Source organism: Astatotilapia calliptera, chromosome 13, assembly GCF_900246225.1.
Source record: "Astatotilapia calliptera chromosome 13, fAstCal1.2, whole genome shotgun sequence".
NCBI classification, from domain to species: Eukaryota; Metazoa; Chordata; class Actinopteri; order Cichliformes; family Cichlidae; genus Astatotilapia; species Astatotilapia calliptera.
Genome location: NC_039314.1, coordinates 9,487,070 through 9,514,238, shown reverse-complemented (window position 1 = coordinate 9,514,238; position 27,169 = coordinate 9,487,070). Strand labels below are relative to the sequence as shown.

The 27,169-nt window shown below is 39.7% G+C and overlaps 1 protein-coding gene across 1 annotated transcript in view; it reads right to left on the bottom strand.

Moving 5' to 3' along the window:
• The window catches only part of macrod2 (mono-ADP ribosylhydrolase 2), a 401,770-nt gene that overhangs the window by 223,691 nt on the left and 150,910 nt on the right, over nt 1-27,169 (bottom strand). Inside the window, exon 5 of the mRNA XM_026190215.1 lies at nt 11,130-11,246. Coding sequence (XP_026046000.1) covers nt 11,130-11,246 — 117 coding nt within the window. The remainder of the gene's footprint in view (nt 1-11,129; nt 11,247-27,169) is intronic.

Here is a 27,169-nt window from a genome sequence, read left to right as displayed (position 1 = left end):
TATTACCTCCACCAGGGAGGTTGTGTTGCTGCTAGCATTTACATGACTGCGTGTCATTCTGTAAAAACTGTAGCTCGAAAACTTTTGAATGAATTCTGAGTGGGGTCATGTTAACAATCCATTCAAATCTGACTCACTTCATCCAAGATCTTCAAGGTGAGCTCAACAATTTATTGTGATTTATTGAAAATTGACAAAAAACTTAGAAACTATGATTCTTACAACTGTGGTGTGTATTGTCAACATATTGAAAGTATTGTATTAAGATTTAAAATAGGTGATATTTGACCTTTGACTTTTCCTTCAAGGCCAAATTCTTAATAATGCTCTATAGAGCTATTGAAAACAATGTTTTTACTGCCACTGCTTAAATTACCAACATATAAGGAATGATATGAGGCGGTGCTACACATGTGATCTGCCCTGTATAGGAATTCTAATATTATCATTGCTAAAGAAATAGTATTAGCTAGAACCATCCCTGCTACTGTGGTATGAAAAAAATAGACTCTACATTAAAACAAAATGCTAAAAAATACAACAGATTTTGGCAGCTGCAACACTTCACCAGTGATGGTTTTCTCTGTATGTGTAAATGTGCCACCGCTGGGTGATGAGCCCTTTGTAACGACAGCCTTCATTAAGCCTGGCTCACTCACGGACAGATGGGAGCTGTGTGTGATAGGACGGCAGTACTGCATTAGAACTGCTGCCACATTCCACTTCAAACCTGACCCTCCACTGGTCCCACTTCATCTGCCACCCACAAGCCCCCTCCCGCCGCCACCAACCCACCCCCTCCTGACGCATCACTGTCATCCTGGGGCTCGGGCACGCCTTGATTTCACCCCCTCCTCCAGAAAACAACCGCTGCCACTACCACCTCCCACCCCCACCCCATCAGTCAAACAACCAGTCTACCACACAGGCTGCAGCTACTCCTGCACCCCATTACTCCAAAGGCCTCTCACCTCCTATTTTCAGCCATTTTTGTGAGAGACCACCGCACTTTCTGACTGCTCGTGTTTACCCGATCAGTCACGACCAGCCCACCACCAACCAAACACACAAAGAGACACACACACACACTTCTAGTTTCCCGGTGATGAATGACCGTTGGCCGTCTCACTGACAGCTAGGCAGCTGATGCCACATAATTACAGTATCGCCGTTTAGGCAAAATTACCAAATTACTCCGGTTCTCAAGAGGCCTGGAAGACTGACAGGCCAGCCAACAAAGGAAACCCAAATATCTGAAAGGAGAGCGACACAGAAGAGTATGTGAGACTTCACAGATAGAGTGAATTTAGTTTTATTCTGTTCTTTGAGCTAAAGAGTGAGATGATTAGTGTGGAGAAGCAGTTTTTGTCTCATAAATAATACAAAAAAGGCCTCTCCTTGATATACTATTTTCCTTTTCATACTCAGTTAATTCTATCATTAATTCATCTTGGAAATCTAGAGTGTATAATCACAAACAGCTTAAAATTTCATCCCAGCAGCAAGGTCTGGCCATTTTTTCTTTTCTTTTCTTTTACAAAGGTTTATTACTTTTTTTAAGAGTTTCTCACCTTTCCTTGATTTAATGCCTTCCTTTATTCAGACTAAAGATTGTAATCACTTCAGCCACTATTACAACAAAAAGTTCAGCTTTTATATTTAAAACTAAACAACGACCGGCAGGCCGAGCGACCGAGCTACCAGACAAAAACATTAAAACAATCAAGACTGTCTGAGAAAGTCCGTGGCAGACCCTGCTGGTAAATGGAGTGTGGGTGAAGAGATGAAGTGACATTTATGATGTGAGCGCTAACAGTGCGCAGCAGAGAAGACGTTGACTTAGCACTGTGTGCGTGTGGCTGGGACTGCGATGGCCACCGGGGTTGATTTAACCCCCGCTAATTTATCTGCTGCAACAAAGGATTTCTTTAACTCCACACTTGAATTCAAAATGAGAAAAAGAAACACCTTGTAGCAGTCTCACCACTTCTGTTTGATGCATTATGAAGAGATAAAGCCATTAGCCATTTCATTTGTGAAAAGGGAGGCCAGGAAATTGCTTACTAACTGCTTTTGCAATAAAATGTCTCTATCTGTTATATTTATACTTTGGCTTCAAAAGAGTGGGCGGACACTGAATGCCTAAATAATATGTTATTGTTAAAAATCCAATCAACCTAACATGTTTTTAACATTCCTAAAATAATCAAGCAAGAAAAAACGACAACCTCTTCCTACATAGTTGATTTAACCTTTCAATCACTGCTGATCACACCTGAAGCGAAACCTTGGCCGACAGAGCTACTATATATGATGAAATCTTTCTTGTAAACAGGTTGCATCCAGATTAGCAAATTATGGGCTGTCCAATGGTCCTCCGAATGTGTCAGAATGAGCTATATATGCCACTTACTAATAGCGAGTACTTTGTTGTGATTTATCTGTGTTTGCTGAGTGGAAAGAGACGAAACAGACGGCCTGGTCTCCCAGATTAAATAGGGCATGGGAAAGATTCCTCATGCTATTACGGAGAAAAATTTATCACAGGCGTGTGATTAGTATTGTTAGCACAGGTGCAGTTACAGTAAACACCAGAGACTCCCATTTTGTACTGAGAGAGAGCAGAAGATAAAGAAGGAGGTGAAACGAACTAGGGTGCATCTCCCAAAGGTGCTTCGTCTAACTGCGGTCCTGTAAGTTCCACCAGAGCTCGCAGCAATAGCGCCGTTTCCACACACTGACGCTGAAACAAACTTTTGAACCCACCATCACAGCGTTTGGTCATTTTGTCCATGTTTTGTGTTGTCGTCCAATTAAAGTGAGCAGTTTTTGTCATTAGACCGATTTTTCCACAGAACGGGAAAGAAACGGGATTATCAAAAAAAAAGACTTTGATGGTTTAGTTCAATAGGTATTACGTCTAAAGAGTTTTAACTGGAAACTAGAATCAGTTCTTGGCATTTAAATATTTTACGAAAATAAACCAGAGCAACATGGCAAATATTCAATCTTTAATACATCACTTGCTATGAGATTTGTTGTAGACGAGAATTACCGAGAGCAGGGATGTCAAACTCATTTTACATCTGGGCAACATTCAGCCCACTTTGACCTTAAGTAGGCCCGATCAGTGAAACTCCCCTTTCTGTCAGTGTAAATAAGTTTAACTACACATTAAAATACTCAGATATCTTTATATATGAAAAAAAGAATTCCAACAGTACGTCTCTTTTTCTAGACGATAGAGAAATGCTGATGTGGTGAGCGACTCTTTGGAGTTAAATTATAAAAAAGAGATGTGTAAAATTACAGAAAATGTTTTGTAATAATACAACAAATTCTTTGTTAATTCACAGAAATTTTTTTTAGTAGATAGTGAAAGAGATTTTGGTCATTTAAATGTTTATTTATTACTTTGCAGGAGGAACAGCCATGGGCGAGGACTTTATCAGTAGGAAAAGCTGTAAAACGTATAAAAATACAGTTAAAAGTCCAAAATTTATGCCCTCCTTCAGATTTCCAGGTCGCACTGGACCTAGAGTGATTACACTGATAACCTTCCACCTTTTTCAGCTACTGTTACAGTTCAGAAGGCTACAAAATAATAACATAATAATAATATATAAATGATCAATTTGTAGACACATAAAATATACATGATTGTATGGACACTTATTTTATAAATATAATGATTTTCTACTTAGCGGTTAAGTCATGGTGGTAAGTGAGACAGATACAGAAATAACATCCTTTAGATCTAGTCGCTCTGTCTGCCAGATGCTGCCAAACTACAATGTCATGTGAAAACAGAAGGGTAGAGAGCTCTGATATTTTTAAAGCTCTTAGATCTTAGTAACACACACTGAGAAGCTAAAACCACAGTATGGTTTCAGTGGACACAGGATGCCAGGAGGCTCATGTGGTAGCAGTATGAAAAAAAAATACATGAATGAAGTGATGTTGTTGAAGCAAAGCCTGAGTGCGAACTGGAGAACTGCAAAGTCATTGCCGACACGGAGCGTCAGCTGAGTGTGTCAAGAACAGTTAGCATTTAGTTTTAGATAGGAGGGTAATCAAAGGTTTGCCAGGATCTCAGTGCTGCATGGATAAGGTTGTGTCTCCACACTATCAGAGCGGGATGGCTAGAGGCAATACTCCAAAGGCTGAAATCTAAAACCTTACCACTGATAATGTAGAGTGAATACAAACGTCATATGAATCTCAATGATCACCGTTTCTTTTAAAGAGTTTGTGAAATAGCGGACTGAACATGTTCTTTGCTCAATGAGACTACAGACGTTTTAGATATACAAATAAATGAATACAGCACTGTTGCATTCATGTAACAAAGAAGCTCAATAAAAACATGTTCACAAATAATTAAAGATTAAAGTCGAAAGAGGCCACTGTTATGACAGAAAGACGATAAAACTAAATCTTGGCCCATCTTTCTTGGATCCAAATATGATTTATTATTTAAAGCATATACTTAGAGCTCAAGGAATAATGGATTCGGGGGGTGAAGGGGGGGGGGGGGGGTGGGGGAGGCAAAACAATAAACAGTGCAAATGTTTTGAACTGTCAATCTAAAGTAGCCCTAGGGAGAAAAACAAAACTGGGTAAAAGATTTCAGATGAAACTGGAGAATGAAAACATCCAACCTCTATCTAAAAGTTCCTCTGGGACATTAACTTTCTCAAGCAGACCTCTAGTTTGAACCCTAAATACTTTCTAGGTCTACTGTGACAGCTAGGGCTGAAATGTGCAAGTGCTGATTAACCCACGAGGTCTTTGCTAAACGTTATTAGAGTGGACTAGTGGACCAGCATAATAATGATAAGATTCAGACATCTCCATTGTCGAGTTCAGCCGCTGCATATCATCCTACAAACTGTCACACATTTAAATTACCGTAACAGCACCAGATAAATGCAGATTATTACCATTAAGCGAGTTATATTTTACTTAAAGGATTATTCCAATTTGGCTTTTCAGACGTTTGCCTGCTCTGTGAGTCGTAGTAATTTGGAATAAGTGCGCTATATTTATGTTTTTTTATAATAATGATGATGATTTTTCATTAAAGGGTAAAACACTAAGTTTGTAACATATACAGTCATGTAAAAAAGGTTTCACAGGTCTCTGTGCAGTCCTGTAAAAATTAAGTACATGCCATGATTCAATAGCTTAGTTTTGCACCACCTTTAGCAGAAATAACTTCAGTTCATTGGGGTTTGCAGGGATTCTTCATGCACAGCTATTTTTGTGGTCTCACCTCAGCATTTGACCTTGACTCTTCTCCTTTTCAGCCATTCAGTTAAAGATTTGCTGGTATGTTGGGATCATTGTCCTGTTGCACACTTTAGGTGCTAGCTATTACTTATTATTACATATTTAGGTGTTTATTTTGTTGGTTGACGCAGTGACTGCAATGTGCCCAGGTCCTGGAACTATAAAACATGTCCAAATCATCACCCCTCCACCACTGTACTGACAGTTGCTATGAGTTTGTTTGTGCTGTGAGGTTGTTTGTGCTGTTATGCTGGGCTTGTTTTCACCAAATGCGATGCAGTGCATTACGGTCCGACGTCTCCATTCTGTCCAAAGCACATTGTTCCAAAAATCTTGTGTTTTGTTCGGATGCTGATTCAAAACTTTGCAAACCAAAGACAGTTATTTTCAGAGTGAAGAGACTGTGCTCTGGCAAAAAAGCCAAACTTGTTCAGTCTTTTTCTAACTGTACTAGCATGTCAGCATTGAACATGCTAAACGAGGCCTGAGGAGCCTGAGATGCAGCTCCTGTTTTTTGCATTGCATAGTTTGCTGGGGTGTAGACTCCTGAGATGATTGTGGCATTCGTGTTAACAAACACCTGAATGCTCCACACCAACAAACAGCCCAAGCTTCTATTTTATAGAGGTGCTCCCACTTACTGTTGATCACTTAATCAACTGCATTTGATAAGCAGCACCTGGATGCACCTCTTAATTCCTATGGAGGCAATAAGAGTGCTTAATTTTCAGCAGCCTACACAGAGTCCTGTGTAAACGTTCATGTTCACATGGCTGTAGAAGGCCAATAAAGGCTTTATTTAACAGTGTTGTTCCAGACTACTTGGACCATTTGTAGAACTTGAAGGATTTAAAGAAAAGCTAATAAATGTGTTTAAGTTTTAGCAATAAAGTTGATCTTGATATGAGACAAAGTTGTAACAGTGACATTAAAAAAATGCTTTGCATATGGATATATTTCAAACGAAGCTATAAAATCTTAAGATAGGTACGTCGAGTACAACTTTAACCGGGCAGAGAAGAGCAACTGAAGTGGTGCATGGTGCACATTTTAACGTAAATGCTAACTAATGGAATAACTGCACAGTGTTGAAACTCAGCTTCCAGTAGGAAAGTCGTAAATATGAGACATAGCTGGTTACACTTGACATTGTATTTTCGTTTGATCATTAATCTGCGGACGGATGAGTAACTTGTCTAACATGAGGTCAAACAGACAATTTCCTTGTCAGATTGATGTAATAGACAGTTTTCTTTTGTTGGAGTCTTTCCGCTATGGTAGGTGGGTAATTACTGTCATTGATAAATAATCTTGAGCCAGCCCCATAATAATCAGTCCCACATGTGCTTGGCCTTCTTAAAGGAAAGGCTCATTTGCCACTGGGATTCACAGTCTGAACTGCTTAGAAGGATGTAATGGAGAGCAATTTTCTTGTCTTGAGGGGGGGAAAAAAGGCTGATATGGGATAGGTTAGCCCGGTCATTTTCCATTGCCTCGGCACATCAAATCTCCAAACAAGGACAACTCTGATTTCAGATCTACTTCTTTTCTCCCCATGGGCACTAAGTAGTTTTCCGGGACACAAGGAAGCATTTTATTGCTTTACCAGTGACTTCGAGTGTTAGGTTTAAATTGTCATTTCTCAATTTCTTACAAAAACAACAAAATTGACCAGTCTAATCTTCTTTTCTTTTTCTCCTGAAAAATGATACACCTTGGCTGATATTTTTAAATAACACTTAAGACTCCGCAAATGCTATAATTTCAAGAGAAACAGCCGAGCACATGGCGTGATGAATGGCTTTCTATGCATTGTTGGCAAAGTCATTAAACGACTTCTGGACACAGAATGCCAACCCAAGCCTAAATCCCTGCAAACCTAATTAAAAGCAAAGAAATATACAGTTGGTTCTTCGCATTGTATGTTTAGACTGTCTAATTACATCCAGTGGAATAGATTCCAGAGAGGGGAGTCCCCAAAGAAGGCTGCAATCCTCTAAGAGATTTATATGTTTATAGAAAATTGTGAGAAGCCGACTAATGTTCAGGAAAAACTAGAAAGAGAATGCCCACGCTGGAAATATTGTGCTTTGCCAAGATGTAAACGCTAAATAATCCATCTGTCTGTGTTCTTCTCACTTTGGAAGAGCCGTGGAGCCACCATCTGCAGATATGCGTCAGCAGAAGCGGTTTTGCATGCAGTGAAACACAAAAATTATATTTTGTTGTTGACAATTTAAAAATGAAAAAGTTTAATTTATGCTGAAATTACTAAAGCTGCTTTTGGCTGCTCGCTCATTCACAAGGGGTCACCGCAGCACAGCATGTTTGATTTGGCAGAGCTTGTAGGCCGGATGCCCTTCGGGTCGCAACCTCAAAGGATTTATGTCTCCTCCGGGGATTGAACTGGGGATCTTTCGCTTGTTGATACAGTATGGAGTTACTACATAGTGAAAATGCTAACAATGTAAAATAAAATATGTGTTCACTTGTTAGTTCAATAACAGGTTGGTTCATATGATATCTGTCTCACAAATTAAATCCAGACACCGCAGTGTTGTTTGACAGCTTAAATGTCTTTGCAGCTACAGAAATCAATATGTGGCAAACAACATGTGCTGTGAACATAACAACAATTTTGGTTGGTTTGGTTTTGAGAGGCAACACAATGAGATATGAACCCTAACTCAGCTCCCACACCTTTGCCTCTAATGCACACTTCTGCACTGTTCCAGGAAAAAAGTGTGAGTCCAACCAAAACCTTCGAGTCTGGGTTTTTGAGTTGATCAAATCAGAGTATTTTACTCTGGATCAAGAAAGTGTATCAGTAATTAAAGAAAGCCATCATCAGCGGAGCTCCAAAACCAGGATTCACTATATCAATGGGTAAATAAAGAGCAGAGCCTCCATTTTAATCCAGAGGACTGAAAATTATGAACATGTGTGAGCAATGAAATTTATCTTAAAGAACAGGATGGGCAGGGAGGCTGGCGACTACCGCGGCCGTCACAGGGCAAGAGACGGCATACACCCTGGACAGCCCCTCAATCTATCATAGGGCCAGAGATTGGATTTTTAAATCTAATTACTCAGGTGTAACGTGATAGGGGCGAAACGTGGCAGGAACTGAAGATAAAAATATGGAGAAACAGATAAGACACCGTTTACTTGATATTAGGCACACCCAAATTAAGGTGCTTCGCTACGTGTGTTGACATCCATATAAGTGCGTTAGTTACCTGCTTCAAATGTAGGAATCATGGAGTGGATTTAAATGTGTGTATCCTTAATCTGAATCAGAGTTTTGTTAAATGTATTTCTAGTGAGTTTTACTGAACCTGGATTTTGGCACGAGGCCCAGATCTGTGCCTAGTTTTGCGTGTGTGTTTTTTTGTGTTCCTATCTGTGTGTTCCTAAAGTTTTATTTTCTGCACCTTTGCTGCTGCTGTTCTTGTTTGTTTTCATGAACTTTCATGGAGTTATTTATTTTATTCAGCTTTGGTTGATAAAAACTGACCTTGTGTTTTTGAAAGTAGCCTCTGTGCTTGCATTAGGGTAGTAATGTGCAGTAATGTGATAGGCTGACTCAGTAGGATCAATGGAGAGACACGGTGGACCATCACATTGGGATTTCCCTTCATTTGTCACACGTCTATAATGCATTTCTTGAATTTTCACTCATGTATGTGCTTGCTCTTCCTTTGGCATCTGTATCAAACAACCTTATGTTATTTAAAATCCAGGGATCATGTTCCTCAGTTTGATTTTACCATATGTTATAATTAGTATAAATGAAAATAAAAAGAAGCAGCCTATGCTTAGATGTTCTCTGGGGGGGAGTTGCTTCTAAGCATGAGACTGACCACAGGGCTACTTTTGCATCGTCAACAGACACTTCTCTCATCAATGGTGATGATCCATCTGCTACGTTCAGTTCATTATACACATTTAAAAACTCATTTTATCCAGTTTATGTATTCAGCTTTAGCCACAGCAGAGGGCCATTAACATCATATTAACTTTCAATTAATGAAAAATATATTCTGCTATTTCACTGCAAGCTTTTGCCCTTTTATTGATACGCCTACATGTGACATCCCTGAATTTAGGGAAATTCAAAAATGAGAAAATTGTCTGCTGTCGTGTTTGTTTACTTTGTTCTGTGGTGAGTGGGTGGACAGACTATTATTTGAGATTTTGTACAGTGAAAAGATGTTGTTTGCAGTCACGGCAGCTTCATAATGTGTGTGGAGGTGGAACAAATAAGTCAGAGACAGAAATTAATGCAAAAAAAAAAAAAAAGAATAAAATCCAAAGTGTGGATAGACTTTAGACTTGTCAAAGTTGAGCTCACAAAGAAGAGTAAAGCAACTGTCAGTCCCCGAGAGCAGACGAGAGACGACGCTATTATGACAGTGATCAGAGCTAGAAGATGATACCGGCTCGGAGTAAAGATGCTTTAATATAAAATAACATCACATTCAAAAACGAACCGGCTGTTCCTGGTAAAGAACTACACAATCTATAACGAGTTATCAGCGTAGAGAAGGTGTTTTGCCCCGAGATAATTACAATAACAGTACCCAATGGCAGCGTGATTGCTCCCAGGTGACATTGCAGGTTATTAAATTGTCACGGTGCACCCTGCTTTGGATCTGCAGACACTTAAACTTGCTGCCCACAAGACAGACTCGCAGTTTATCTGCTCCATTTGTTTGACATCTTTACGACATACCGTATTAACACAACCTAATTTCATCTGAGCCTCAATGTCTTCTCTTGGCTGTCTCACGGAAATCCTTCAGGGTTAGGTTAGGACTGCTGGGACGTTTGTCTCGACCGAATTACACCAAGTGACATTTCTTCACTCCTGTCATGTTTTCCATTTCAAGTTTGCAAGGAAAGGAGCTTGTGACAAAGTTTGAAAAGAGACACGTGTATTAAGGACGATTAGGAAAAGAATTTCGTTTGGAAATATCTACGACAAACACACGTTGGCTTTCTTAACTTGATTAAAAAACATTATGTCCGTTACAGAGGGAAAAGGAAAACTGTGCAGTCCAAATTCTAATCGTTTATTCGTTCATCTTCATGATAGCAAGATTTATGTGATCTGTTAACGGAATAAATCAGGGATGAAAAATCAATCAAATTAAGCAACTAATAGCTTCGTTAATGTCTTTGTTTGTGTGCAGACGACACTCTCATCCAGCAGTACAGCAAGCACCAATCATATTAATTATCTTCCAAATAACAATTCCCTGTTTATTACAAATGAGCTCTAAAAACTAAGTAATTTGGATTCACAGGTTCTTCTGTTCAACATCAAATGCGTCCCACTCTGTTTTTGGCACTAATGACCTCAGTCATTATATGAGAGCATACAAGCGTGTATATAAGACATGTGGGGCCATGTGTGCTTGTGTTTAGTTTGCAAAAGCGATCATCTTTATCCAAAAATGACAGGAGCAATGGCCTCAGGTTGAAATATAATACACATATACATGTAAATGACAAAATTATTTAAGTCTAAAAGCAATCAAAAGACAAAAAAGTATTTTTTTTTTATCCCTACAAATGATTTTTTTGGCAATATTGCAAAGTAAGAGCAATCTGCCAGCTGGTTCAGAAGCCTTGTGTTGGAAAAGAAATGAGCTGTTTTATTAAAAACTTTACAGATTAATGCTGGAAAGTGCACTTAACGCTAATTCTTAATGTTCACTGTCAGGTGATGTAGCTCTCAATGGCAACAGTTTTAATTAGAGAATTATCCTGGAAGGCACCTCGGCGCACATTACAAAAACAAACAGAAAAAGCTAATAATTACTGATACTCACATCTTGCAGGGAGATCATAGCCGCAGGTGATCTTGGCTTTGCCGGTTTCACAGCCATTTAGCGAGTGACACTCGTCATACAGACAGGACCCAGCCGCTTTGTGTATGCAGCCATCAACTGAAACAAACAGACATACAAAGAGAGGTAAGGGCCTACCTGAGGAGAAGCATGTAAAACCAGGCACTCGACATATCCCAAGCCAGCTGGGCTAATTAGGACTTTGCGTGCTTTATCATGAGAAAATAAACAACCAGCAACAAGCTGAAAATTATGTTTATGAGTTTGATTCCGGTTAGTGAATGTCTACGTTTTCAAATCAGCTCCCTGGTGCTCTATCTCCTCTCTATAGGGAGGCTGCGTCTGCCATAGAGTGCTGTGCCTATTGCTGGTAAATATTGACAAGCTTAGGAATGAAATTAGCTGGGCTAGGATCTAATAACGCCTCCGCACACAGTGAAAATGAGACTGTTCTTCCTGTAATCTCTCTCCTCTGTCAACAGCGATATGCAGTCCGATCATTAACTGTATTTTCTGGCCCGTTGTGGAATCCACCGTCTTCTCTGCGGTGAGCCTGCCACGATGTGGATCTGTGTTCTGATTCTGTCATGCTCCCGGTTGATGTGTGTGTCCTGGTTCTACGGAGACCCCTGCCCATCCCCCCACCTATCTAAGGTTTTAATTTTACCAGGTTAAGGCCAGGATACATCTGATTGATGGCACGTCTTACAGGAGAAGGCAGAGAGATAGAAATCCGCATTATCTGTCTCTGAAAGCCTGACATCCCCCCAAGAGCATGTTATCAATCACACTGAAACATGATAAAATCCTCTTCAAGTTGTCCTGTAAAAATCCTCACAGGCCATTAGAGGAAAACAGAGGTAGGCGGAAACAGTGGCAGGTGGACAACCACACGTACCCATTTTTTTGGTTGCTCTTCGTTAAGACGAGATCAATGGAGGACAAAAGCCTCCCAGACTAACTTTATCTATCAAAACTAAAAGAGTTGAGATCAGACAATTAAGAGCCTGCAGGATAACATTAAACATTTTTGTAATATTCAGATTAAAGAAAAATGTGACTAATCACCATCTTCATCTATAATCTAATAATTATTCCTATACAAAGCTAGAAAAAACATCTTAAAAAAAAGGCTGGAGATTAGTTATAACCTATCTTCTAAAATCTATTTTGCTTCACATCGTCAACACAGACAAAAGGTCTTTTGATGAGGGATGGTCTTTTTCTCCGCTCCTTTCAATCTCTCAGAGATGAGTCAACAACAACAGCTGGGTGGAAGATTTTCTAGCTCTATCAATCATCTTTAATGGACTGAAGGACAGGCACTTGACAGAGACAAATCCTGATGGCTTTTCAAAAAAGTAACAAGAGTTTGACAGTGATGTGGATATGAGGAGGGATCGCTGTGGTGCCAATGAAAGCTACTTAACACAACAAGAGCAGATGTAGCGCTGGCTGTGGGCTTGGCATTTTTATAATATCCACTGTGCGAACAAGATTGATCACAAATGTCTAGTTGCATCTTTGCAAACATGAATTGTTCAATTCAAATTGGTACACCTATTTAAATGTGCGGTGTGTTAATGTGCATAATATCCAATTAGCCAATCATGTGGCAGCAACTCAATGGATTTAGGCAATTTAGGCATGTAGACCTGGTCGAATTGATCTGCTGAAGTTCAAACCAAGCATCAGAATGGGGAAGAAAGCGACTTTGAACGTGGCGTGGTTGTTGATGCCAGATAGGCCAGAGTTTTTCAGAAACTGCTGATCTGCTGGGCTTTTCCCACACAGTCATCTCTAGGGTTTACAGAAAATGATCCCAAAAAAAGAGAAAATATCCAGTAAGTAGCAGTTCACTGGGTGAAAATGCCTCGTTGAAGTCAGAGGTCAGAGGAAAATGGACAGACTGCTTCGGGCTGATGGAAAGACATCAGTGACGCAAATAGCCAAGCTATGCAGAAGAAGAACGTGCAATACTCTGCACCTTGAAGCAGATGGCTTACAGCCGTCACTCACCACTCCTGTCAGCTAAGAACAGGAAACTAAGCTATAATTCACACAGTTTCACCAAAACTGGACAGTAGAAGATTGGAAAAATGTTGCCTGATCTGATGCGTCTCAGTTTCTGTGGTGAAATTCAGATGATAGGACCAGGATTGCATCCATCTATCCTACCTTATATCACCTAGTTCAGGCTGCTGGTGGTGTAATGGTGTGGGACATATCTTCTTTGTACACTTTGGGTCCTTTAGTATCAACCGAGCATCATTTAAACACCACAGCCTACCGGAATATCGTTGCAAACTATGTCCATCTATTTACGCTCACAGTGTACCCATCTTCTGATGGCTGCGTCCAACAGGCTAAAGCAAAGTGTCACAAAGCTCAAACAATCTCTAACCGATTTCTTGAACATAGTGTACTCAAATAGTGATAGTGAACATTGTGAACTCAGTCCAACAGATGGATGTGATGGAGCGGGAGATTCACATCATGGATGTGCAGCTGACAAATCTACAGCAAATGTGTAAGGGTATGGAGCAAAATCTCTAAAGAATCTGTGGCACAAAGAATTAAGGCAGTTCTGAAGGCAAATTATCCCTTTAATAAAAAAAAAACTTGCAGCCTGAAATAGGGAAGGAGACACAGTTTAGCAAATATCAATATCAATGCTTCCCTTGCACAGGTGAAAAGCAAACTACCATCTTCTAATGGTCATAAGAAGACATCCAGGTTTGGAAAATATTATACTGCCCTTCTCTGTTGTGCAGAGTTCCCGTGGGAGTCCGCCCTCCACAGACACTCTGACTACACTCATCACTACTGAGCATAACCGATCTTTTTACCTACGAGCACCTCAGGAACACGGTGAACAAATGCACATGGGATTCTGTGTTTTATCTCAGTACCTGAAAAGTCAGATTGCAGATAATAGTTTCTGATTTTATTTCACCGCACCCCCTGTTCATAGTTGCATTAGCTACTTTTTCTGATGTTACTGAATGTGTCGCTGTGCATCGTGTGCCCCTAAAAGCCTGGAAATTTCTTCACAGTGCCTGGAAATACAGAAGGAGATGCTAAACTGATCTGGGTGATTGCCAGAATCTCGAATGGCAAAGCCACAGATTTAATTTACCTGCTTTACTTTAACCACTTCACAGAAATGGATGGAATACAGCAGATGCATTGTGGGTAATATGCGTGTTTATTTCTGTGTCTGAGAAAGAGCTATAGAGAGGAGCAGAGAAGCACAGAAACAGAGAGAGGTTTCAGATGTACTTTGTAATTTGAAATTAAATTGCAGAGTGGAGGCAATCTAAACCTGAATGTGAGTACAGTTTTCTCTGTCCATTATTTAGGCAACTAAAAGCAGATCTGAGTTCCCATAAGTGGAGATATGACCCACATGCAATTTGGCCATCAATTTATTTTCTCATTTAAGTGGGATCTCACCATTATTCCCTGCAGATTTCTATTATGGATGCCTGCAACATTACAAAGGCGGTCTCAGAGTTTCATTAACTAAGAATGGCATTAACATTCGTTGGAGAGAAAGGACAAGTCTGTTCACTCTCCGTCACAATAAAACATCAAAGCAACAAGAAAAAACAATGAATTACTTTTTATTTTGATTATCGACGTATTTAAGCATCAGTAAAACATCATTTGTTGTCATATTTTGCAGCTGCACCATCTAAGCTCAGTGGATTTCAATTCTATAGGTCTAATGAAGTTTTGTCATCAGCCACATGTTTCAGCAGTCTCAAAAGACTCGTGCGCGCCATTATTTCTGTGTCCCTGTTTTCATTATCCTTAGATGCAGTAATCATTCAAATGCTAAATCATCATCCTGATGCTGCACCTGCATCACGGCACTAAGAGACGATCAAAGTGACCTCTTTTTATCCCAGCTTTTAGGCTGAATCACATGTCAAGTAGCAGCCCTGAGATGAGCATGTGCTCAGCTCCGTTATGCACAACCAGTGGAGCACAGTGCTATATTTTAACTCCTATTAAGACTTCTTTATAGAGGACATTTCATTTAACTGGTTTAATATTCAGGCGGCAGCATCTGCTTCTATCAACCCCACCACTGGGCTTCCTCGGCCCCCGCTGAAAAATATAACAGTTAATACCTCATCTATCTCTCTCCTCGCAGCCTGCCACTGCTTTAGGCTGGGCCTATGTGGGACAAAACATTTATTCATCTTCTCTGAGTGCCTTGCTCAGAAAAAAGCTTCCCAGAGCAGCCACTCCAGCAAGTCCACACAGCTAATGAAGATAACTTTGAGCAGTGGCTGGACGGCATCTCTCTGAACACATAATGGGAACTAGGAGAGAGCAAGAGACAGAGGGAGAGACATATTGAGAGAGACAAAGGAGACAAGAGTGTGTGCGTATGAGTGTGTGTGTCAGTCTAGAGCAGTTTGAATTAGTTACTCAGCTGTAACCTTGGCTCCTGCCATTGTTGAAGACACCTCTACCTCGTCCTCTCAAGGCTCCGTTCCCACATGCATTAAGGGACTCAGCAAAGCTCTGCTTACTCTCCCTGGGCTTCTCCCAGGCAGCCCAAAAACCAAGGGCTTTCAATCGCTCCCTCAGACACAATGAATACCTGCTCTGCTCTCATTACAATACCCTGCTTTTCAGAAATAGTGTCAGCAGCAATTTTCTCTCCTAATTATTTTCCACTCCTCTGAGGGTTAGGTTCAGGACTGGAGCCAAAGAAGGCAGGCCAGGGTGGGCAGGAAACGGGGGGAGGGTTTCTGTATTTTACCTGGCAGGAAACGGAGAGGTCTGCATATCAGTTCATAATCTAACGGAGATAAATAGTCACTTATATCAAGGTGGATCTAAACTTCAGCCTCTGCCAACTCTATGCGAGGGCAGATCAGGAGATAAGAACCGAAACTTTTGTCAATACTTTTTCCCACACCGAGAGTTGCTGTTTCCACACAAAACCAAGCATATTCCTGAAACCACTGAGCCATATATTGCCTCTCACCTATTTTTTTGTAGTATCCATGGCAACAACATATTTCAACTCTCCTCCTAGCTCTTTTAGAGCTGTACACTGATCAAAGCCCCTCCTTAGTCCTACCTCTGTGATTTACGACACCATTTTCTACTCAACTAATTTCACTGAAGGAGATAATGACATGGATTAGTTGCTAATCAAGTGCCAATCAGAGATCTGGCTGAACTAAATGTCAGGTGGAATATATTCAAGCCATTGTGGTTACTCCCTTGTGATACTGGATTATGTGTCCTAATCACAGCAATTTTGGATGCAACAGGAGCCTGATCTCACTCTGCACTGTAACCAAGTTCCCAGGAAAGGGATAATAATCTCCATTTTACCTGTAATACTCAGGTAAACAAGGGATTTGGGCTAATAGCGTGCCAGGCATATAGTCACCGATGTTACTCTCCAAAGTGATATAAAATACCACAGGCTTACTTGACACTGGCACTGCGATGTAAGCAGGAAGCAGAACGAGTGACGCTACAATCGAAGGTTCCTGTAAGCTAATACTCTTACTGAAGAAAATCTCTGCAAAGACTGGAAGTGTTTTCTATAAAATAGCTGACTGAACGCAGTATGCTGTAACTACAATTGTATAACTGCTAGCCTTAAAAAGGACAAAATGGATCGCAGCTTTATTTGCAACCCTTAGAGGGCATGGTGACTTCACTGTCACTCCTTTTAATCCTACCCCACTCAATTAGGGTGGGCTTAATCTCTCTCGTGACCAGAAAATGAGGGAGAAGCTTCTAACATCTGGTTAACATTATGCACAAGTGTATTCTAATTTAAACCATGTACTTTTTCCTGAAGCTAACAAAGTAATTTGGTATCTAAACCTGAGAAGCATGTCAGTGGGTTATTAAACAATTAAATGTTGCTACCCTCAGTAATCAGAATGGAAAATACTAAGACTTTGATTATCAGTTTGTTCTCTTTTTTTGCACAGTGCCGCTTGGGTGGTGAATCTCTGTAGTGTTACTCCCCCTCTCCCTGTAGTACTGTCTGGATGATTTAAAAAGTAAAAATGAGACAGATGGAAATTGTAAAACCACAACAGTTTGACTTAGAAAACTAAAACACAGCTGTGTGTAAAGTGCCGTGTAACTGACATATACATAACCACTCAACTAGAGCAGTGTGTCACCAGACTGAGCGCAGGAGTGTTCAAACACACCTGCAAATGTAGAAGGTTGTCAGTGATAGCTGCTAATGTTAGCTACACTCTTTTCTTACTCTGAGACTTAATTATAAGTCCAAAATTTTAATTTCCACGTAATCAACAAGTAATTAGTCACCAGGAACAGCTTAATAAATTATTAGTGCCTAATGAAAAAAACCCTACAGATGATACAAGCTCCGTCTCATGGCTGGAAATGATGTGTTTAATCAGTGATTCAGTGAAGCAGCTAGCAGCAAAACAGCGATCAGTCCAGGACTGTAGCATATGCCTATCACTGTAAATGAGTATATTCCTCCAGGTGTCATTATCCCTTACATACAGGAACATACTGTCTTCTCTGTACATAAAGGTAATGCTTTATGTAAGTGTAGTACATGTCTAGTTCCACCAAAACCTGCTTTTTGTTGTTAGTTATTTTCATGGATCAAAACAAGACTTTAGGTGGTGACTGTGCAAGTAAGCATAACTCCTTGTCTATGTGACCTTTGTTATCTTAAAAGTCACTGTATTTTAAGGTTTAAGCAAATAAACTCCAACTTAAAAAAAAAAAAAAGATATACATGTATAACTCTTTTTGCAAAGTTTTTTTTTAAAATTGCATTCCTGATGATTTTCCTTTAGTGAAAGTGTTCATTGCAATTGATTAAGAAACCTCTTTATATCTAAGGATCATAACATAGATCTACTTGTTGGTTTAAAATACTTGATGCAACCATTCATGAGAATAATGGAACATAACGTTACTTAAGTAGTTTCTTTGATATCTCTAGTCATACTTCTCAAACCTGCACTGAAGCCTAAGTGTGCATTTGCAGAGCTTAAGCTTGACTTATTAGGAGAACAGAATCTTCATGTTGTTGTTCGAGGTCAGCAAAGGAATGCCAGGTTAGGTTACCAAAGGCCATGCGACAGTGTCGTCGTCGCAAATGTAGAGTCTGACAGCTGCGGACGACTCGGTGCCAAACCCCAGCCGTGCTGAACTTTCCGAGACAGTTGCGACGGCCCCGGCGCTCATATAAAGATGTTGTTTTAACTGTTGTGCCATCATGCTGAGGCATTCCTTGTCTGAAGCAGCGGAGTCACTCTGTCACAGTGAAATGTATGATTTGCATTCTTCGTATGACGGGGTGATTCTTCTTAACTTCAGCCAGGTTGGCAATACTTTATTTTGGAGAATCTAATACAATGAGTCTATTTAATGAAGCGAATCCCTTTAGCATCCTAAATCCAACCCCCAAAACGAGCAGCTCACGGTGAAAACATACAGACATAATAATGAGAATCACTTAAAGCTCGGCTGGGATTTTAGTCTCAAACTGCACGGAGTGGACAGAACACAGAGTATCAACAAACGATTATTCAAATTAGTTGTGACAAGCTGCCCAGTGTGGTTTCTGGAGTTCTTTTGTAGTTTCCATACCAAAGTTATAATGATTTGCATTCCCTCGCAGCACAGGTAGACTATACACACCCAAACAGACATGAATGCATGATGTCTCTTACATCATATAATCCTATAGTGAAATGCCTGTCTCAATAGTTATGGACGCAGAGGTGAAGTGCAAAAAGTGTGCCAGCCTATCATCAAGGCACCATCTCTCAGGATACGATTGTGTCATTTATAATCACACTTGGCATGTCACATCACATTGTGCTTACAGAATGGCATCCGTCCGGAAGGAAATCCAAAATTTCTCTGTTCTATTAGACTTCCTGGGTCTGAAAAGCCTCTTTCATCTCAGGGTGTGAGGTGCGTTAATAATCACAGATAAACACAAGCGTCCTTTTACAGCTTCCTCCCTCCTTCAATATCGCACTCATTTTTCACCTTTGACTCCTCACCCACTCTCTTATTACAAACAAGCACTCTGCCAGTGTGGCTATTATCGCCCCTTCTCCTAGGTTAGATTACCTTTGGAACCTGAAGCTTTACTATCACTGTAACGTTAGAGAGAGGAAAGAGAGTTTCCACAGACTGAATCATATGGGAGGCCAGTGTATTGTGCATGTATGATTGTGCAACCAAGTACATGCGGTGTCTCTTGTGGGCAAAGTAACATTAATTCCCATAAATGTGGCATCATATCATACTAAAATGAAAAAAAAAAAAATCATCATGGCTTCCATGCCTGTGCACATATGTTAGATGTTTCGAAAATTAAACACTTTATCAATGCTTCCTTTGTGCTCCCAGGAGGAATCAACCCATTTCTGATCAATCTGAGACATTATAAACAAGAATAATATGACATGACAGGTAATTCTGACATCAAAGAGCTTTCGGACGTGTACATCTGTGGTATAAAGGTAGTTAAGCCAACACCAGGAAGCATCTCCTATCAATAAGCTCGCCACGTATCTCAATGGGTCGAGAGCAAATCAGCTGCCAGAGAAGATAACATAAAATATTCTTTTTCCTGATTTCAATTCCACCACTGACCATTAAGGACTCCCTATGGACTACATCAAGAGTCAAAACCAGATTTGAATTATTGATTAGGTACATCTTATTCTCACTTAATATTAATGCAGATCTATCACTTCCACCACTAACACATCATCAGCCTTTCATGTTTTTTAGTAATAAATTAAGTATAGGAAGCTCTATCAGTTGCTTAACACATGACAAGCCCTCCTTGGATAAAGAACTATCTGGAATCGATAGAACACACCTATTCACACTCCAAACATAATTAAATGCCGCCTCCTGGAGAAATTGCTCTCTTTGAAAAGTTCGGCTAATGGGGGACACGCTAATGTTGAGAAAACATGGCTGGAAAACACAATTCCCCCCGAGCAGATCCTGGCCAATTACATCATAAATTACTTCCCTGCACAAAGTTCATCTTTTGATTTTCCCAAGAGAGCTGGCTGTAGGAAGGTAAAGGATGACTTTTCTAGGAACAACCTGACTAGAGGTGAGAGTTGGAACAGAAGCGCTTTGTTCAATGCAAACGGGCTCTGAGAACAATCAGGACAGGACAAGACAAATGCATGTAATTATTGGACAATCCGAATAGTAAGCTTTACGGCTCATGAGGAGAGAAAACAAGCATGGCTGCTGCTTCACACTCTTGGATCTTGAGGCCAAAACTCTGTGGCAAGTTCGTAATTGCGGAAATGAAGAAAGATGGACCCGTTCAATGAAAGGCCACTGCTTTCAATTAAAATGCATGAACAGCTGTTGCTATTATGCATGGTTCTTTGAGTTTACTGGTGCAAAGCGCATCTTCAGCAAAGCCTACAGCTATGTACGATACATTTACATTTGTACAAGTATGAGAAGCTTGCAAAGCCACAGAAAGCTACACAATTAAAATATCATCATAGTTTTGAATTCCTTTATTTTAGCCTCGCTCTGTAACCTGCAAAAAATACACTGCTTGAATCTCTTCTTTGCTTCGGCTAATTAAAAGTCAAAAAACACCATACTCGCTCATGGTTTCGGTATATTACTAGGAACTGGGATTCGATATTTATTTTTTCCGTCAATCTAATATTAATAGTTTTTATTTTTCAACACTAAATATTACTATGGAGGAGTTCTATTCCAGCTTTCATGGTGAGAGCCATGCCATCCACAAATCGCCACAGCTCAGTAGTTTATATAGTAGCATTCAATTCATTTCAATTTTCTTTATATAGTGCCAAATCGCAACAACAGTTGCCTCAAGGCAATTTATATTGTAAGGTAACGACCCTACAATAATACAAAGAAAACAAAGAAAACACCAGCAATCACATGACCCCATATGAGCAAGCGCTTTAGCGACAGTGGAAAGGAAAAACTGCAGGAAGAAACCTGCAGCAGAATCAGGATCATGGAGGGGCGGCCATAGTGGCATGTAGTTTATATAGTATAGTTTACATTGCATGTGCTGTTAACTGAATCCTTATTTATTTCCATAAGAACTAGAAAAAATAAAATTACTGCTTAAAAAAAATCAAAGGAACACTTAAACTGCATCAGCTCTTGTTGAATAAAATATTCAAGCCACAGACGTACAGTACACTGTGTATCACACTGAGAAGAAAATGACGTAAAAACAACGGGGGCCGACAGGGGGCCACACAAAATAAATCTTTAAATACTGCAAAAAAAGTTGAGACTGATATATTTAATATAAAATACATTAAAAACTAAATGTAAACTAATGTCAATAACGCCAGGGGGTAAGTCATTTTCTTCTATTAACGCTTACTGCTGTGTTACAATAATGAACACATTATATTGTGTAGATAACAGCAAAGGTAGGGTGATATACCCTAAGGTATAGAGTTGACTTAATTTGATTCCTGCTCCTGCATAGCTTCAAATACCTCAGAAATATCAAAATTAAGAATTTAAAACACATAAAAACTAAAATAATGGTAAAAAGTACGAAATTAGATTAGACGGTGATAACAGTGGTAGAAAGGATTATGTAGGTTCCCATCGTATCTATTTAGTCTTAACATTAGCCTCAAATATATTTTAGATGTGCGGCCAGTGGGGAAAGAGGCTGGATATGAAGATGTACAGCAGTTATATTAATGTGTTTCTTCTTTCATTATAAACATTTTTGTGATATCTGCCAGAAAAGGAAAAAGCTACAGACTTAAAGTTAAAGTGCTGAAATCAATACAATCATACCTAAGTGTGTTCTTTTCTTTTAAAACAGGTACTGAAAATAATGTCTTTTTTCCATCACCACGAAGGAACTGAAACAAAATGATTAAAAAGAGCAAAAACTGAATTAAATCAGGGAAAACTCCTGGCAGATATTGTTATTTGAATTTTATGATCCTGAGATATGGTTTTTCTAAGAACAAATAGACTTGATAGATCTTCACAGAATTATATGTTTGCTTGAGAGGTATAAAAGTCTAAAATGACTGTATTAAAGTTCTCAAGTGTTAGTCAACAATTATACTGATTGCTTTTCCATTAAAAACAAAATTATAATTATGGATATTCCTTTAACTGTAGCCTATAATTCAGGGCAATCACAGCACTTGTCAAGCAGACCCCCGGTGTGCCTCGATGCTATAAAAATCATTACCCTTGTGTAACTCTGAGTAAGCAAACAAAGAGGAAAAAGGCCACTGGGGCTGAAGCTTGAGATAGCCAGAGTGGATTCCTCTCCTGTGATTTATCTGACAGGGCCCTGACAACTTTCTTGCAGAATCCCAAAGTGCGCCATCTATTAATTGAGCCTGTGTCAGCACAGGGGAGATTAAGCATCCACAGCTGCCCACTGAAAAGTCTTCCCCAGGCCCAGCTGTGAGAGACAAATCAAAGGCCTTGCCACCGAGACGAACAGACAAAAGACGGAGCCCACCTCCATGCAACGCAAACACAAAGATCAGCAGTAATGTCCTGCTGCGATTTATAGTTTAGTAAACATCTCCAGTGACACGCTTTGGTGGGGACAGTTAAAAGTTGCATTTTTAAACAATAATTCAGATCAATTCAAGGTGATATAACGCCAAGTGTGACTAGTGGTTGCCACACTAGTCACTGAGCTAACTTTAAACATGTTTTGCCTCTTGACTCCCTGTCCTTCATAAATGATCTCACTGTCCTTTTTTCCCCAGGCTCCAGTGTAGTAAAAAAAAAAGAAAAAGAAAAGCCTTGGGCAGACTACTGGGCCTGCTCAGCTCCGTAGATCTTCAGTTAAGGCCTGTCATCCTAAAACTGCCTCTTGTAAAAGACCTGTGTGGTCTCAGTGCTTAACCAGCAGCCATGGCCTGGCTTCATCATGTGAGGCTCCTCACTGCAGAGCCAAGGATTAACCGAAATTGGGCTTTTATAATTATACTGTCATGATTCCAGGCCTTTCCTGCTGGTCTTTTTAATTAAGTAGATAATTTCTCTCTGGGGATGACCAGCTTTAACATACTTACAGGCTATTTCGACAGTGGCCTCTTCTCAGAGCTGTGGCAAAAATCTGATGAATCAAAACTATTATTTTGTCATGAAAACCTAAACAATATCACATGCGGGGCTATCGCAGGACTACATTTGATAGAAATAAATCAGTGGGGGGTGGGGGGGGGGGGGGGGGGGGGGGGGTGTGAATGATAATGAGACTGCTCAAGCGTTGTCCTGGCGTCCCACCCACCCACCTCAGTGACAACTAGAAAAGCTGCCCTATCTCTGAAGGGTGGAGATGAATCTTGGGAGGGTAATAGGGTCTTCTGTCACTCATGCCTTTGTGAGTGACAGTGACAAGTCTAATAATGAGAGAGATGCCTGGTCACCCTTTCATTCAACCATTTCACTGAAGAGACCTATCTCTGCCATCCGGTGAGCAGTCATGCACCCATGCAGCACCAGCCTTGCTCGAGCAAGGTTTTATAATTCAAATGGAACAATATAATGGCCTCTACAGTGACAGCATTCAGATAGATGCTTGTCCACAGCTTGGCTCACTGCCCATTAATTTTAAAACCCCCCACAAAAGGAAACCAAACTGTTTTATGATGTACCCCAGGAGGGACTGAAACAGTAGTGAATATGGTCATTTGGGGGGGAAAATATACTTTTCTGGTAAAACATTTGGCATAAAAAAAAAAAAAAGCTGAGCATCATAAGTCAGAAAGTGTTCAATTTTTCCACTGAGTTTTCTCTCTTTAGAGAAAAGCCAGCGTTATACATTACATTTAGTGTCAAGATTTTATGCTTTGGGGATTGCAGAAGAGTAATATCTGTGTTTACACATTACACACTAATGCCGTCGCACACCACTTTCTGTATCACAAACTGGCAGGATATCAGTTATTAAGGCTATGATGGAAGCCATTGACCTTCCAGAAATGATATGTGGACTTACAATGAAGTGCGCTTTGTCACCTCTGAGAATATTAGTTATCAATTCTGACTCTAAATCTCTCAGGTCAGCATATATGTCATCAGGGCGGTGAAGCAGCAGTGATGAATGTAGACAGAACAGCGAGCCACATTCTTTGTTTTGGAGCCAATCTGATCGTTTCTTTATAGCTCTTAAGCAGGTTATGATCCATTTTTCATGTCTTATACAAAGATGGGATATACTAAATCCATTTATGGCATAATTGCTGATGCCATTAAAGAAGAGCTTAAGATATATATTTTAAAATCTGATTATTTTTATAATAAAGACCGCACAAATTGGAAACAAGAATTACTGATGAGCTGCTTAATCTCAGTGCGGGTAGACGTACAGTCACGTTGCATGGTTTTTACGTCATAATGTTTGGTAGGAAAACTGCCAAGAGTGAACCGTTTTTTGGTTACACTTTAACACTCACAATGATTTTACTCTGTGCATGTCTAGGGGACTTGAAAGATTGGTTTAGCGCTATTCAGATCTGGCACTGATATAAAATCTTTATCCAAATGCACTGTTTGGACAGTTATCAACTCCCAATCACTGTGCATTACCAGTCTAATAGTTTAAATCTGGAAATGCTCATTGGAATTGAATTGCTAATGTTTAACTAAAACACAGAGACAACCAAGTGATGGGCCGAATAGCAGCTGTACCGAGTATAAGGGTTGTTATTTTGCAAATTACATGACTTTTTGAAACAGTCCTCTACTGGTAAACACACAATTAGAGCAACTCGTCTACAAAGTGTCTCTTTGCGATAGCGATTTCAATCAGCTGGTTGTGTTCTGGTTATATTTGTACATAAAAGTAAGGTTAATGAGCACCTGGGATACTTTGCAGTCAAATCAATGTCCTGCTGCAAATATGTCACTATTTGTGGATTAATTTATGCCAGTAATGTCAGTCAGTGTTCTGAGTTTTTGCATGCTTGATTTTTGGATCTTCAGGTTTTAGGCTCTCGTTACTATTGTTCTCTGGTTTCTGTTTACATTTTGTGTATTAGTTTGATTTACTTCTTTGCGCGTGTTTCAGTAGTTGCTTCCTGTTATCTGAAGTCAAGTATCTCTGATGCTTTTTATTTAGTTTTACTTCACTTTTCTTGTTGTTCCTGATTAATGTTAGCTCTGTTCCTGTTTGCTTTCCTTAGGGTCAAGATTTCCCATTACCTCTTGTCAAGTTTTCCATGTTGCTGTGTGTTCGGCTTGCTTGCTTGCTCTGCATTTGGATCCGTAACCTCACACACCAGACACACAGCGGTTCATGACAAGAAATTATTGTAAAATTCAGTGTATATAGATGGTAACAGGTTTTCACATTCCACTCGTCATATTTACTCACCATCACCATCAGGAGTAACCCTTACAGAAGCAATGAGATTGCTAGTTCATTGCACACAGTTGTGATAATTTTGGCTGCGCTCTGGTCTCTAACCACTATGTTCCTCAGTGTGTATGAAGCATAAAATTTCACAACTACCTGTCGTCAGCAGGATATTATATCACACAATAATATATTAAACTGAAACTATTTCTAAACTAATAGATAGGCATTTGCAAAATTACACGCTTGAGGGGCATCCAGATATCTGTAACACTGTTAGCATTTGGGAGAGGCTCTGTCACTAAAATTGAAGAAGAGTAAAGATAGACAGAGGAGGAGAAAAAGAAAAACTCATTTTTGTATCACTTCTGATCATGATGCTTCTGTGCTGGACTCTATACACACTGCAACAGGAAACTAGATGACGCAAAGATAAGGTGTTTCTCAAGGCTAACACATTTTTTTTTCTTTTAATCAAAGAATGATTTGTGCACGGAAGTTTAAAAGAACACGTTCACAGTTGCAGTTTGTTTAAAGCTGCACTTCACAGCTCTGCTAACATCCATATGTTGGCCTTGTTTAAAAACAGGTGCATCGCAAGTAGCACGGCATAAAGACTGATAAGCATAACATGCAGTCTGTTAAGGACTGAGTCTATAGCCCTGTGCTAAATATTACATTCTTATAAAAGTCCTTAAGTAAGTTACTTACTGTTCTTCTTATTGTTTATTTTTTTAAACCTTCATTTCTGATGAATCTATACAGCCCTTGAATAAGAATGAGCTTTTGTACACAAAATTAATCAAAATGATCTGAGATATACATAATAATATCCATCCATCCATCCATTCGCTTCCGCTTATCCTTTTCAGGGTCCCGGGGTACATAATAATAATAAATTATATTTATATTGAAAAGAGATACTAATGTTGTTACTGTATCTTTTCAGGCAAAATAACTGAGCAGGAAGACACAGCTTATCTACTGTCTCCATAGCTGTTATAACATTTCTGCTACATATGCTGCAGACAGTGCTAAATGTGTGCTTAAAAAAAGTCAAAGCAGCTCTTCTGCACAAACCATGTATTGGTATGATTGTTAAATTACCCCACAAGTTAGTTCCCCGTCATGTTTTGCATAAAAAGATTTGAAGTTGGTGCATGCTAGCAGTTCGTGGTATGTGAGATGGGCCAATAGCAGTGGGTAGAATTGATCAACTCCTATAATGGCTGAGTGGACACTGCAATGAGTCAGTGTATTTTGACCTATTGAATTTATGCCGACGCATGTATGTCATATGTAATGCTGAACAACAGTGAAAAACTGTTTTCTTTCTCCATTTGCAACTGTAAACGATGCAATGTGCTCTGCACCTGTAAATATACTCTAACTATATAAATATATAGTTGCAAAGAAAATGAACCTTTCCAGTGTGCGATGTCAGTTGATGCACCATTAAAACTGCAGATCTGGTCAACAAGAAGGGGACAAACAAAAGCCTGTTGAGAGCACAGATGTGGCACAGCCTTAGTAAACACCATCAAACTGGCAGTGCCAGTGGAGCTGACACACACACAGAGACCAACAGCTGTGGCTCTTTTTTTTCTCCATCTCATTTTAAGTAAAAGATGTATTA